Below are 14,777 nucleotides of genomic sequence, written 5' to 3'. Positions count from 1 at the left end.
CTTGACAGGCCTCTTAAACAGATAGGGAGTAACTGAACAAAAGTGCACCTGCCAATTCATAGTACATCTTGATGCAGGAGGTTATCCACTTTGAGGATAACAGATGACTTTTTATACGTTCAGTTTAAGCCACAAACTGGGAGGATTTCATCCAGTACAGACAGAAGGCAAGCGCTTTGCTGACATCCAACACATGTAGGCACCTTTCCTCATTGATCTTATGAGGTTTAAGGTGGAAGACCAGAAGGATATCCTGAGCCATGTGGAAGGCCAATTCAAATTCATGCAGGAAGGCTGGGTGGGGTCTAAGGGGTAGCCCATGTTAGTGCCGGACCATTCATTGTTTTTAAAGTTTGACCAAAAGGGGTTATTGCAGAAATTCACCACAGAATTCTCACTGAGGGGGTTCCCATTTTCAACACCAGATGCCAAACTATCTGCTCCAGAAAAGGAGTGAGCATGGGTTTCTTGTCATATACATTCGTACTTTTTTTTACTATTTTTGAAGCTTTTCCACCAATTCCCCTGAGCTTCAGGGTTAATATCCAAGATCTGATGGAAAATGATCTCATTGATCCTCATACTCTTCACTGGCCAAAACAATTTTGGCTGTCAAATCTATTGTAAATGTCCTGTTCAGCCTTGCATCCATCTTCCCAGGTCTGATATAGCACCCAGATCCACAATTATTTCACCTAAAGGCTTGGATGTTAGTTGATTCAGTACTGCAGATAGATAACTTCTGCTCCTGACAGTTTCACAAAATTCTCCAACAGTTTTTCTTGTTATTGTTACTTCAACAAGGAGGTGTCTCCAAGCCCTCATGATCAGATTTCTTTTTCATAGGGATGTTGTACAGTTAAGGCTACACCTTATATTAATCCCTCAGGTGGTTTCACATTTTCAACTGAGTCAATTAATTAACCTGTTAGTTTGCTTCTGAAAACTGCACTGGAGTGCAAAAGGAAAAAATAAGCTACATCTTTAGGGCATTTCAACAGCCTCTCCTCTGTTCTCTTAAAAGGAACAATTATTTTAGGTATCTTTGTGGCTATGTCTGGCATATCAAAAGGTAAAGCCATCTTGTCACAGAGAGACTTAAGTAGATTACACCTATCAAATAGTTGATGAGGCTCTCTGTCTGAATGTCAATTCACATTTTCACCAGGGCACAGGCTTATCTTCAGCTTTCATTAAAAAGTGCATATATCTGTAGTGGGATCGACACTGACACGTGAAGAAATGTTACTTTGGTAGACCATGTCCCACAAGTACTATCCATCCCTGGCTTTTGAAGTCCTCAGCATCCTGGGCTTTGAACTGTGAGGAAATGGAGAGAATGTTGCAGCTGCTCTATTCTTTATGTGCTTGAACAGAAGCACAAGAAAACAGGGTAGCTAGGTGGCTCCAATGGACACTGCTATACAGAATTTTCTGATCTTGCATGCATGTAGCTCATGCACACCTACAGTGAAACCAACACTGACTATAGCATTCTGAAGAACCACAACTAGGGTGAGTAACAGTTCTGTTTAACCTGTATTTCTGATGAGTATGGCTCCCTGTAGAAAAAGGAGCTACATTGGTCCTATCCCATACATTATATTTCTTTGAAGGAGAGGACCAATATGAAACTCCATTGAGGTAATGTGCATATGTGTTTTGTTCAGAATTTATTTTTCTATTAGTGCTTGAGAAGCCTGACAGGAATTGAGTGAAGCTGCTAATAGAAGATACTATTTAAAGCTTGACAATCAGCTGAAGATAGAGATGACAAGAAGCATCAATCCAAATTCTAGAGTGCTGATCTATTGCAAAAGAGCAATTTAGAGGATGAAACTAAAAAACTTCTTATGCTTACTTACATAAAGCAGTGTTAGTGAATAAAACTGCCTTTAAAGGATGCTTTATGTATATATTTCATTGCTGAAGCAGGGAGATATTTGCAGTCCTGAAAATAGATGTAGTAGATAGACTCAGCTATAGATAGATGTCAGGTTGCTCTCATTACCCACATAGCATAAGGAGGGAAAACTTAATGATAAAAGAAGCTTTCCTTTTGTACAATGGGAAAAGTTAAAAATTTCTTTTTACAGGTTGAGCAATTTAAAAGCGTACCTGGCAACAGTGAGACAGCTATCAGTAAAGCAACATCTAAGAAAGAAGTACTTGAAAAGGAAAAAGAGCGAGAAGAGGAAAAATTAAAAGAAGTTATGGATAGCCTTAAACAGGAAACACAAGGACTTCAAGAAGAGAAAGAGGTATGAAACACTCTCATGTCCATATGCTTAGACTAATTTGTTAACTTTTACGTTCATGTGAGTTAGATGGTTCAAAGGTATTTCAAGGCAGCTATTTAGTACTCTAATATTGTTCTCTTGGGTACTTAATTCAAATATAGAGCGGACTGGAAAATTAATTTTTCATTCTGTAGGGAATTCTCACATTTCAAAATTCATATTTGTTGTGAATCAGAACAAAAAGGAATTCCAAAAATTGTCAGTTTGAAACCATTTTGACTTACTTTCTATTGATAATTTGAAAATTATTACCAAAATTAATTTTTAACTTTCTGCTATTAAATTTAGTTGAGAGAGATGTTCCTATGAGATAAGTGGATTTTAACTAAGCTGTATTTTCCAGCAAAAAAAATTTTCTCAAAATATTGTAAGAGAGCTGATCAAAAAAATTTCAACACCTAATTAATACTACAGTTGTTAGCTAGTATTCTGTAATTTTTGTGAAGTTGGCTTTATGCTTAGTACTCTTTCTTGTCTTGGAAAACCTCCATGCAGCTTGTCTGTTTAATTCACAAAGAGCAACTATCTCCTGAAGGGTATTTTTGTCAGTTATTCAACAGTCCTAAAGCAGGGCTGGAAAAGCAGTGGCTTGCAAATCACTAAAATATTCTGTTTTAATTATAGTATAATGTCTGTCTTCACTTTAGTACACTACTGCATCCTAAATCCAGAATGAGATGGGATTGGATATCTAACGGGTTATTGTGATTATTTGTTCTTCCTGATGGTCTTCAAAATTTGCAACTGAGATTTCTGTAATGAAAATAGGGGCACAGTTTTTATTTAACTTGGGCCCATTTGTGCTAAATTCACCATATCTTTCTGTTCAAGAGGTTAAGATCACACCACCTCTCCTGCTGCTTCTCTTGCTTGGTTATATATTAATATATTACTTTACACAGGTCAGTCATCCTATTAGTCTAATGTATTGTACTGTCCATTTCTGTAGGGCAAAGAAAAAGAACTTATGGAGTTCAGCAAAACAGTGAATGAAGCACGTTCTAAGATGGATGTAGCCCAATCAGAACTTGATATCTACCTCAGTCACCATAATACAGCGGTATCTCAGTTAAATAAAGCAAAAGAGGCTCTAAAGACTGCTTCAGGAACCCTTAAAGAAAGGACAGTTGGTATTAAAGAGCTAAATACAAAATTACCTCAAGCTGAACAGGAACTAAAGGAGGTTAGACTTAAGTTTCCTATTTCACTTAAAAATCATTAATTCAGGAGCTATTTCATTCTTATGATGTAGTCTCTGTATACATACATTAAATTTAGTTGCATTCTGAAAAACATAAATGGATCCCATTGTAATCAATAGTTCTTCAAACGTTTGCTCATGTTGATTCTATTCTAGGTATGTGCGCGGCCATGTGCGGTCAGAGACTTTTACCTTAGCAGTATCTATAAGGTCAGCTGCAGCACCCTGTGTGCTGCACCATCTATTAGTATGTTAGGCGCCACCCTCATTTTCTTCTTAGCACCATGAGGGTTGGGGTGTCTTCTCTTGCATTGCAAAAGCACTAGCAGTTCTATCTTCTGTGTACATAGTTGTAGGTTGTGTGACAGACCTAAGAAAGCAGTCTGCCACACTCTGGAAGGCAGATATAAGGGACACTGGATAAGTGGTTTTCTCATTCCGGAGTGAAATACTAGAGCCTGCTGCAATAAAATGAAGGCCGGAAAACATCTGGGGCTAATTAACTAGATTGCTCCCTCAGGCAAGTCACTCAACACCTGCAGCCAATTAAGACCTGTGGTGCTGCTTTAAAGGGGTTCCCCTCAGGCAAGAAAGGGGAGAAGACAAAGAGTGACAGACCAGAAGGCGAAAGGGGGGAACAAGAAGCTGTATATGAGCTGAGAACTGGTTAACAGATACCAGAGAGAGATATTTTGGAGGGATTGTTTGGGGAGGTGGCCCAGGGGGGAAAAGCTACCAAATCAGAAGGGAAACAACCTTGACTTCTGCTACTTTAGGGTGCTTGGGCCAGAACCCAGAGTAGTGAGCAGGCCTGCGTTCTCTCTCCCCACTCCATTTCCCCCCCAACGCCAACACACAGGCTGTCCCAAGAAAGGAGACCAGGACTATTAGGGACTTTTCACCCCAACACCATGGACTAGGCAGTGATGAGTATGGCCCACTAAGCTGTGGACTCCGCTTCCTGTTATGTCACAGTGAGTCTCTGAGGCTAAGATGATATGCCAGTAGCATGAGACCCACAGGACATGGCCAGAACTTTGCCCCAGTACTTAGCTATTAAGTATTGGTTTATCTTAATTACTGTCTCATCTGGGACTTCATCCCAGAGCAGGGCATTCGATGCTCTCACCTCTTCAAATCATGTTTGTCATGCAGCAAGCTGGTGCCTATTAGCAGAGCTCAACAAACTGCTGAATCTACTTGCCCATGGCAAGTAGATTTCAGCCCGTCACTCCAAGCGCCCCATTGACCGGCGCTTCGCGCATGCGCAGTGCTGGTCTGGCGAGTGGCTTTTTTTTTGTCAAGCCCTGCCTATTAGTGACCCCCGTGACAGCTGTTTGAAGTTCTTGGAGGAGTCCCACAGAAAGGGAAAGTGTTGATTCTCTAAAAACTATTGCCCTAGAAACCAAGAGGAGTAGGATATCCACTTCCTCATAGAGGTTGCACTCCATCTTACATTGGAACACTTCCATTTGGACTACAAGACGAGCACTTTGGCATTGGTGTGGAGCATACCACCAGCATCAAACTCCGCCTGGCACTGTTCCTCTTTGCAAATGCCTAAGACATGGCAAAAAAAGAAAAGCCCATCCTCCCATCATTTATAAATTTATCTAGCTTTTTTGAACCCTGTTAAAGTGCTGGCCTTCACAACATCCTCTGGCAAGTAGTAGTTGCACAGGTTGACTATGTGTTGTATGAAGAAATACTTCCTTTTGTTTATTTTAAGCATGCTACCTATTAATTTCACTTGGTGACCCCTCGCTCTTGTGTTATGGGAACAAGTAAATTACTTTTCCTTATTTTCTTTCTCCACACTAGTCATGATTTTATAGACCTCTGTTATATCTCCTTTAGTCTCGTTTCCTAAGCTGAAAAGTTCCTATTTTATTAGTCTCCTCATATGGCACCTGTTCCATACCTCTAATTATTTTTATTGCCCTTTTCTGAACTTTATCCACTGCCAAGATATCTTTTTTAACATGAGGCAACCACATTTGAATGAAGTATTCAAGATGTGGGCGTACCATGGATTGAATTAGGGGCAATACGATAGTCTGTCATCTTCTCTATTCATTTTTAAATATTCCGAACATTGTTTGCTTTTTCTCAACTGCTGCTGCACATTCAGTGGATGTTTTCAGAGAACGATCTACAAGATTCCAAGATTTCACTCTTTGAGTGGTAACAGCTGAATTAGTCCCCATCATTTTATGCATATAGTTTGGATTATGTTTTCCAATGTGTACATTACTTTACATTTATCAACATTAAAATTCATCTTTCATTTTGTTGCCCCATCACCTATTTTTGTGAGATCCTTTTGAAGCTCTTCACAGTCTACTTTGGACTTCACTATCTTGAGCAGCTTGGTATCATCTACCAGTTTTGCCACCTTCACTGTTTACCCCCTCTTTCCAAATCATTTATGAATATGTTGAATAGGATTGGTCCCATGCTGATTCTTGGGGAACACTACTAGTTACCTTTCTCCATTCTGAAAACTGACCATTTATTTCTACCCTTCATTTCCTATTATCCCATGACATATGATTTTGCTTAAGAGTCTTTGGTGAGGGACCTGTAACACTGCTCTACAGCCAAAATGCTTCTGAAATAAATGTAGCCAAACTTTACTAATTCTTGGGTCACTGAGAACGAAAATGATGCTTAAAATTGTTGATTGGCTCTAGTTTTCAAGATATGCTATTGGGTCAGTATATACGACCCTTGACTTGCGAATGGCGGAGGATAGGTGAGTTATAAAGGGAAGAGATCTCAATTTAAACCAGAAATGACTAAAATACATCTTTGACTGGATCTATGAATAAATCTATGACTGGGTTTGGACAGTACTTGCTTTTTAGGCAAAACAATGAATGATGCAATCTGAAGCTGGTATTGCGTCATACATGATATGAATTGCATCATGTTATTCCTAGAAGTCATGGATGTTTTGCTGCATAATGGCAATGTTTTGCCATCAATTCCAGTTGGTCATGCAGTCCACATGAAGGAAACCTATGACAACATGAAACAATTTTTGAGGTGCATATGACCAACATCAGTGGCAGCTTTGTGGCGATTTGAAGGTTGTTGCTCTCTTGCTTGGTCTGCAGACTGGATACACAAAGTACTACTGTTTTCTCTGCAAATGGGATAGTCGTGCAAGAAATTCCCACTACATCAGGATAGATTGGCCACTCCGACCGTCATTGGAGCCTGGAAGGAAAAGTGTTCAGCATCCACCAGTTGTTGAATCAAGGAAGATTTTGTTACCACCCTTACACATCAAGCTGGGTCTGATGAAGAACTTTGTCAAGGCCATGAACAAAACACAAGCAGCTTTCAAGTACCTCTGTGGAAAATTTCCAAGGTTAAGTGAAGCTAAGATAAAGGAAGGTGTCTTTGTTGGTCCTCAGATTCGTGAACTTCTTCGAGATGATGCATTTGACCATGCACTGTGTGGCAAGGAAAAGACAGCATGGAAAGCCTTCCAGTTAGTGGCAATAAATTTTCTCGGAAACAACAAGGCAGACAACTACAGGTTGTTGGTGGAAAACCTCCTCAAGGCATACAAAAGCCTTGGTTGCAACACGTCACTAAAGATACATTTTTTGTACTCTCATCTAGATTTTTTTTCCACCGAACTGCGGAGTAGTGAGCAACAAGCACGGCGAGCGATTTCACCAGGACATTGCAACAATGGAGAAACGCTATCAGGGCAAATGGAGCCCATCAATGCTTGCAGACTATTGCTGGACAGTGACAAGAGATGCTCCATTTAATGAATACAAGAGACAAGCCAAGAAGCGCCGAGTAGACACTGAATAGGACTAAACTATGTACATAATAGTTTTTTGCCTTTTGTTTCATAATACATTTTATTTATATAACCCTTTTGCTGATTTTTAAAGTGTTACATAAACAGGACAGGTGAAATATTCTCATGTAAAGCAACCATAAACACATGAAAAGACCTAGGTTTACAATTTATGATTAAAACGCTACTATCTATACAATATACATAGACGTAAAATGTAAAAACATAAATATCTTGGAAACAGTAGCCAATCAGTTGTTTTAATTGTCATATTTGAATTCAGCACATCAAAATACCTAATAAATAGCATATTTTATCTCTGAAGCAGACGACTTCTAAAAAATTGTAGACTGGTGTAATAGGCTTTCTGGAAATCTAAATATACAATAGCTACTGAACCCCACTTGTCCTTATGCTTGTTGACTCTCTCAAATAATTCTAGTAGATTGGTGAGGCATGATTTCCATGTACAGAAATGTTGACTTTTGCCCAACAAATTATGTTCATCTATGTATCTTACAATTCTATTCTTTATTATAGTTTCAACCAATTTGCCTAGTGCTGAAGTTACACTGTCATGTAATTACCAGCATTACCGCGAGAGCTTATTTTAAAAATTGGTGTCACATTAGCTATCCTTAAATAATTTGGTACAGAAGATGATTTAAAGTATAGATTACAAATACAGTTAGTAGTTCCACATTTTCATTTTTGAGTTTTCAGAACTCTTGGGTGAAAGCCATCTGGTCTTTGTGATTTGTTACTATTTAGTTTATTTGTTCCAAAACCACCTCTAATGATACCTTAATCTGGGAAAGTTCCTCAGACTTGTCACTTAAAAGAATCTCCCTCACTTCCTCAGCCACGAAGACCAATGCAAAGAATTCATTTAATTTCTCCAACAATCTTATTGTCCTTGAGTACTCATTTAGTATGTTGATCGTCCAGCAGCCCCACAAGTTGTTTAGCAGGCTTCCTGCTTCTGATGTACTTTAAAAAATTGCTTTTACTTTTTTTGAGTTTTTGCTTAGCTGTTCTTCAGATTCTTTTAGCCTTCCTAATTATAATTTTACACTTCATTTGACAGAGTTTATGCTCCTTTATATTTTTCTCATTAGGATTTAACTTCCATTTTTTAAACTATTCCTTTTTTATTTCTCACAGCTTCTCTTACTTGGTTGTTAAGTAAGACAGACGGTGGCACTTTTTTCTTCTTCTGTGTTTTTTAATTTGGGGAATACATTTAAGTTGGGCCTCTATTATGGGTCTCTTGAAAAGTTTCCATGCAGTTTGCAGGGATTTTACTTTTGTCACTGTACTCCCCACCCCCATTTAAGTAATCTCATTTTTGTGTAGTTCCCCTTTCTGATATTAAATGCTACAATGTCGGGCTGCTGTGGAGTTTTTCCCGCTCCAGGAGTGTTAAATTTAATTATATTATAATCACTATTTCCAAATGATCCCGCTATATTCACTTCTTGGACCCCAGATCCTACATTCCATTTAGGATTAAATCAAGAATTGCCCTCCTCTTGTGAGTTCCAGAACCACCTACTCCAAGAAGCAGTTATTTAAGATGTCAAAGAAACTTTATCTCTACATCCCATCCTGAGGTGACATGTACTCAGTCAGCATAGGTATAGCTGAATCTCCCTTAGCATTTCATAGTCACTATTGCCATCCTGGTGAGGTGGTCGATAATATATCCCTACATCTATATTCATATTACAAGAATGTAGAATTACTATCCATAAAGATTCTGTTGAACAGTTTGGTTCATTTAAGATTTTAACTTTATTTGATTCTACACTTTTACATATATCGCTACTCCTGTACCAGCACAACCTTGAAAATATATATCTTGAAATATATTTTGTAACCTGATAATACTGTGTCCCATTGATTATCCTCATTCCACCAAGTTTCTGTGATGTCTTTTATATCATCTGTTACCAATAAAATGAGGAATTCTGTGGCATCTTAGGCTATGTCTACCCTAGGGAGTTATTTTGAAATAAGGTATTCCTCTTCACAAGCAGGAGTTCTTTCAAAATAACAAGCTCTTTATTTTGAAATAATGAGCTTGGTAGTGTGGACGCTCACTTTATTTCAAAATAAGGGGAGTTATTTCGAAATAACTCCCCAGGGTAAATGTGCCCTGAAAGCAATGGTCACCAGGCAGTAGAGCGGGATCTACTGGTAGATCTTGGAGCCTCTGACAGGTGATCCTGGCCAAATCAGTCAGGAAGCTATCAAGCGTTGGCACTTCAGTTGCCCCTCCGCCCACTGTCACGCTGCTCCTGCCCTCTGCTTGGAGCTGCCCCACCTGGGAGCCTCTTGCAAGGTGTGGGAGGAGGAAAGGGGAGGTTCTAATATCAGGGTGTCCCTCCTCGCATTCCTGTAACCTATCTCCACACAGAGAGAAGGGGTTGGAAGGAGTTTGGCAATGCAAATTTCTGTCACTCTCACACTGTGTGTGTGTGTGTGTGTGTCCATCTGTCATTCTCACAAACACACACTGTCCTTCCCTCTCATGTCCCGACCCAACACATATGTGGGGGGTGTTTGTTACTACTTTTACTGCTTGCAAAGTGGGTTATGTTTGGGTTTTGACTGGTCTGTGCATTTCATAATTTTAATTTCTCTCATGTTTAAGTATAATTGTTTTGGTAGTGAGTTCTAAAATGCCTAACCTGTCATGGGTGGAGTAATTATTCCTATAATAATTGCTGCTACTGCAAGTGGCTGGCATGTCCCTGCAGACTCTTTAGAGAGTCAGAGCAGGAGGTCTCCACATGCTGTCCTTGCCTGCAGACACCACTCCGATTGATCAATAATGGGGAACTGTGGCCAGTAGAAGCTGTGGGCTCAGAGCATGTAGATGAGGGGCAGCACAAGGCACCATGGAACCATTGCTGTACATGACAGCTGCTTTCAGAGGTGGTGAAGGGGCAGGGCAGGAATAAGCCTGCCTTAACTCCACTGCTCCACCGCATGGGAGATATCTCAGTTAAACAGTGCCCAGCCAGAGCCTGCTTCCTGAACCCCTGTCCCAGCCCTGAGCCGCCTCCTATACCCAATCTCCTGCTCCAGACATGAGTCCCCCTATACCCAAACTCCTTCCCAGAGCTTTGCCCCTGAAGCTCCTCATGGACCCCAATCCCTGCCCTGGGCTAAGCTTGGAGCCCTTCCCACATTCTAAACCTTTTGGCCCAAGACCAGGGCCTGCATCCCAACTCTCTAGCCCAGCCTGGTGAAAGTGAGTGAAAATGAGGGAGGAAGGGAGATGGAGTGAGCAAGTATGAGGCCTCAGAGAAGGGGAGGAGAAGGGGCAGGATGGAAACGGGGCAGGGTATTTGGGTTTGAGGTAGATCTTACATTTCACTTAAATTGAAAAAGTGATCTTCTGGTTAAAAAGGTTGGAAACCACTGCCTTAGAGACTTAACAAATTTATCTGGGCATTAGCTTTCGTGTTAGTCTTTAAGGTGTTACAGGACTCCTAGTTATTTTTGCTGAACTAGACTAATACAGCTACCACTCTGAAAAAAAATCTCATCAACAGAAGATGGTCCCATAAAGGATATTACCTCACCCACCCTGTCTCTATTAAAAAGCTGTTCATTTGTTTTAGTCAATTTCTTCCAAACAGTTACTATAGTAATGTCACTTAAACATATAATGGGACTAGGCAAAATTTGAAAACTAATTTTAGAACTTAATTCTCGTTTTTAAATTTATATAATTTATGAAAATTAAGGTGCATGAAAGAAGTGGAATAACTTGCATTGTAGCAGTCACCTAATAGTCTGTACTGTAGTTTAACATGGCAAAATAGTATTCACTCTTCCTAAAACATTCACTTATTCAGATGTTTTCTCAAATTGGTCTCTATCCAGAGTTAAACTTCTCCCATGCCTGGATGTTTGAATAAAAGTTCTTGAGTTTGGCAAAAAGTTACCATTTATTTTCTGCTTTTGAGGGCCTAAACTTGAACCTTAATATGGATATGGTCTTCATTGAGAATTATTGTCATTTATTAGTTGGATGGGGAGGTAGGAATTAGGTGGCTAAATAATCATTTCTAAAAATGTTTGGTCCCATGTGCTAAGAAATCACAAAACAATGAAATCGCATCATCTTTCTTCTTACCCAGCTGTCAGGCATGAATGGTGATTGTTGATCTAGAGAAGGGGATTGGGAGGATAGGGTGGTGTTCTCAAATAGCAGTAGAGTAGTTTCCATAAAAGATGTTTATGGCCATTGAAATTCGCACAGTAAAATCATTCCCAAAAATTCTTAACTATGGGAAGTAGAAAAATAATAGATACAGGCAGTCCCCGGGTTACGTACAAGATAGGGACTGTAGGTTTGTTCTTAAGTTGAATTTGTATGTAAGTCGGAACTGGTACATATTGTAGGGGAAACTCTAGCCAAACATTTCTCCAGAGCTCAGTTTTATTCTCCCACACCTCACTTCCCTCAGTCCTTTATTCTCAAGCTGAGGTGTCTGCTGAGAAAAGCCGCTCCGTGTCTCCCTAGTCTGCTGGGAGGGTGGGGGCGCTAGCTTCGCGTCTCCCTGGTCTGCTGGGGGGAAGCAGCTAGTGCGGGGTTGCCTCACCCCGTTTGTAAGTAGGGATCCGATGTTAGGGGACTGCCTGTATGTCTAATATGCTGCTGCATTGTACAATATTCTTCAAGTTTTAGTAAGTTCACTGACATTTGTTTCAATGGCAAAGAAATTACCTTATGTAAACCAATAAAAAATTATCTGCAAATGAAAATAGCAAAGATTGAAACACCATTTCATCTCATTGAGGTTGAACTGAAAGCATACTTTGGATTACTCAAATGCTGACATTCATCTCTGGAAGTCAGCACAACCACCTTGGTGCACTACTGTTTGTGCTGCTTGACTTTAATTGAAGATTTCAGTGCAAGCATTAACTCTGATTGCACTTATACTGTATTTTCTATTTGTTTTTCTGCACAAGGCTGGGATTTTCCAAGGAGCCTAAATGAATTGGGCATCCACCTCTTCTAGAATCCTTGGAAAATGCAACCTAAATATGTATCTTCTCTTAATACTTTATCAGAAAGTGCAAATTATTAAGCAAAATGTATTTTTCCATTTAATTTTAGTGATTGTTTTTTTAAATAAAGAATGTTTTCGTTCTTTGTTTACTCAACACTATATACTTGCTATCTTATGGTTGATGGTTTTACTGTCTCTTAACTTGTTATACAGTCATTAATATAAGTGTTACTGAATTTTAAATATATGAGACTGCTTCTGAGGTTTTCAGACATGAATATTTTAATTAACTTTTTTTTAACTGTCAGAAAGAGAAGGAGCTTGAGAAACTGGGAAGAGAGGAAATGGACATTAAGAAACTTGTCAGAGAGCTCCGTCAGAAGGTAGAAGAAGCAAAAAGTTCTTTGGCAATAAATCGCAGTCGAGGAAAAGTTCTTGATGCTCTACTTCAGCAGAAGAAATCTGGAAAAATTCCTGGAATATATGGAAGACTGGTAATGTTTAAGAATTGATTTTTATGCTTCAGATGTGCCATTACTCTTATTGGAATTGTCCTAAGTTAATGAACCAACAATGTATTTGGCATCCTATAAATCCTGTATATCCAAGGATTTCAAAGCATTTTATTTATTTATGTAAGCCTTTTACAATTCCTGTTTCAAAATCCACTCAGTACATGTGGCTGAAGGTTTTCAAGAAAACCTGTTAAAACGTCTTAATTCTCTGGTTCAATTTACAATTGACCCAGCATAAAAGCAGTTTAGAGTCTGCTCTAACAAGAGCCACTTGACTATGATAGAATCCACTGTGCTTGGCCATGCCCTCTTCCTGCCCTATCATGATAGCCCCGTGCTTTGGAAGATATAGTAGGGTAGAAGATGAGTGAGGGGAGAGGACACTGCTCAAACAATACATTGTAATTCACTGTGATAGCAATTACAAAACAGTCTGATGGAACAGAGTTCGTAATGTCATTTTAAAATAACGATAGAAATATTTCTAGTGTAGGATTGATATTGAAAAACATCTGATAACTATAGTAAAAGACACCGCCTCTCATAATGTGTTGACAGAGATGTCAGTGCCAGAGGAACTAAATCAGTTAGCACAATTTTTAAATCACTGTGGATATAATATAAGCCATGCAACCTTCATTTGAGGTCTGTGATCTCTATTTCAGAAGTGGTGAAACTGAGTTAGGTTAAATAGTTCTCTCAAGTCATACAGAAGGTGATGGAGTAGTGATTAAATACTAATACCTAGCTGTTACATAGTGCTTTTATTTGCAGATCTCTTAAGTGCTTTGAACCATATCATTATCCCCATTTCACAGATGTGAAAAACAAGGCACAAAGGTGAATTGATTTGCCCAAGACCAAACAGCAATCCAGTGGCAGAACAGGGAATGGAACCTAGATCTGCCAAGTTCCAGACAGTTCTTTGTCTAATAGCTCACACTGAGATACTCCATGCAAAATTATCTTTCTGCCTGGAGCATTAATAATTATTTCTTTAACCAGATGTCTGTACATTGTTTTTAATACACAAATTACTATATTTCAGGTTGTGTTAACATGTTTTTTGTCATCTCTATTAGAACCTAGAAAAAAAGGGTATCGCTGTTATTTACCATACTGACCAACATAACTGTCTCTCTGCTCTATATGTCAATTGCTAGGGAGACTTGGGAGCTATAGATGAAAAGTATGATGTTGCTATTTCATCATCTTGCGGTGCCTTAGACTACATTGTTGTAGATACAATTGATACAGCTCAGAAATGTGTGAATTTCTTGAAGAATCAAGGAATTGGAGTTGCCACATTTATAGGCTTGGACAAAGTAAGTATTGGTTTTCTGGAAATAAGTCATACTGTTGACTCGCCCTGTATTATAAGCTGTTCTGAAAAAATACTTTGTACATGCTATATAATAATCAGTTTCTTTGAGGTTTTTATCTTGCAAGTGAGCAGGCATCTCTTTGATATCATTATTTAATATCTATCCACTGGTATTCTTCTGAAGAATCTGTAACAGCATAGTGCTAGGGAATTACTATGTATGCCCAGAGGCTGTGTTTACTTACACTGAGATTCCTCCTTTTCCATATAGATGACAGTATGGGAAAATAATATGAATACAATTCAGACTCCAGAAAACACTCCTCGTCTATTTGACATGGTGAAAGTAAAAGATGAGATGATTCGCCAAGCCTTTTACTTTGCATTACGTGATACTTTAGTAGCCAATAACTTGGATCAGGCTATTAGAGTAGCATTCCAAAGGAACAGAAGATGGAGAGTTGTGACTTTGCAAGGACAGATCATAGAACAGTCAGGTATTTTAAAATACAAAGCTAAATTTAAATCTTTGCAATGTTATTGTTTGATAGTAAATCGAAATTAGCTTGCTGACTTCTTTT

The 14,777-nt window shown here is 39.0% G+C and overlaps 1 protein-coding gene across 3 annotated transcripts in view; it reads left to right on the top strand.

Annotated features, from left to right (window-relative positions):
- SMC4 (structural maintenance of chromosomes 4) overlaps positions 1-14,777 on the top strand; it is a 94,560-nt gene that overhangs the window by 48,928 nt on the left and 30,855 nt on the right. For all 3 annotated transcript variants that reach the window (XM_006123439.5, XM_075937823.1, XM_075937822.2), the window contains exons 10-14: positions 2,097-2,261; positions 3,250-3,483; positions 12,666-12,851; positions 14,036-14,197; positions 14,468-14,693. In XM_006123439.5, coding sequence (XP_006123501.1) covers positions 2,097-2,261; positions 3,250-3,483; positions 12,666-12,851; positions 14,036-14,197; positions 14,468-14,693 — 973 coding nt within the window. The remainder of the gene's footprint in view (positions 1-2,096; positions 2,262-3,249; positions 3,484-12,665; positions 12,852-14,035; positions 14,198-14,467; positions 14,694-14,777) is intronic.

Source organism: Pelodiscus sinensis, chromosome 10, assembly GCF_052426305.1.
Source record: "Pelodiscus sinensis isolate ZL-2025 chromosome 10, ASM5242630v1, whole genome shotgun sequence".
Lineage (NCBI taxonomy): Eukaryota > Metazoa > Chordata > Testudines > Trionychidae > Pelodiscus > Pelodiscus sinensis.
Note: the sequence above shows the minus strand (reverse complement) of the source record. Positions and strands in the feature narration are given on the sequence as shown.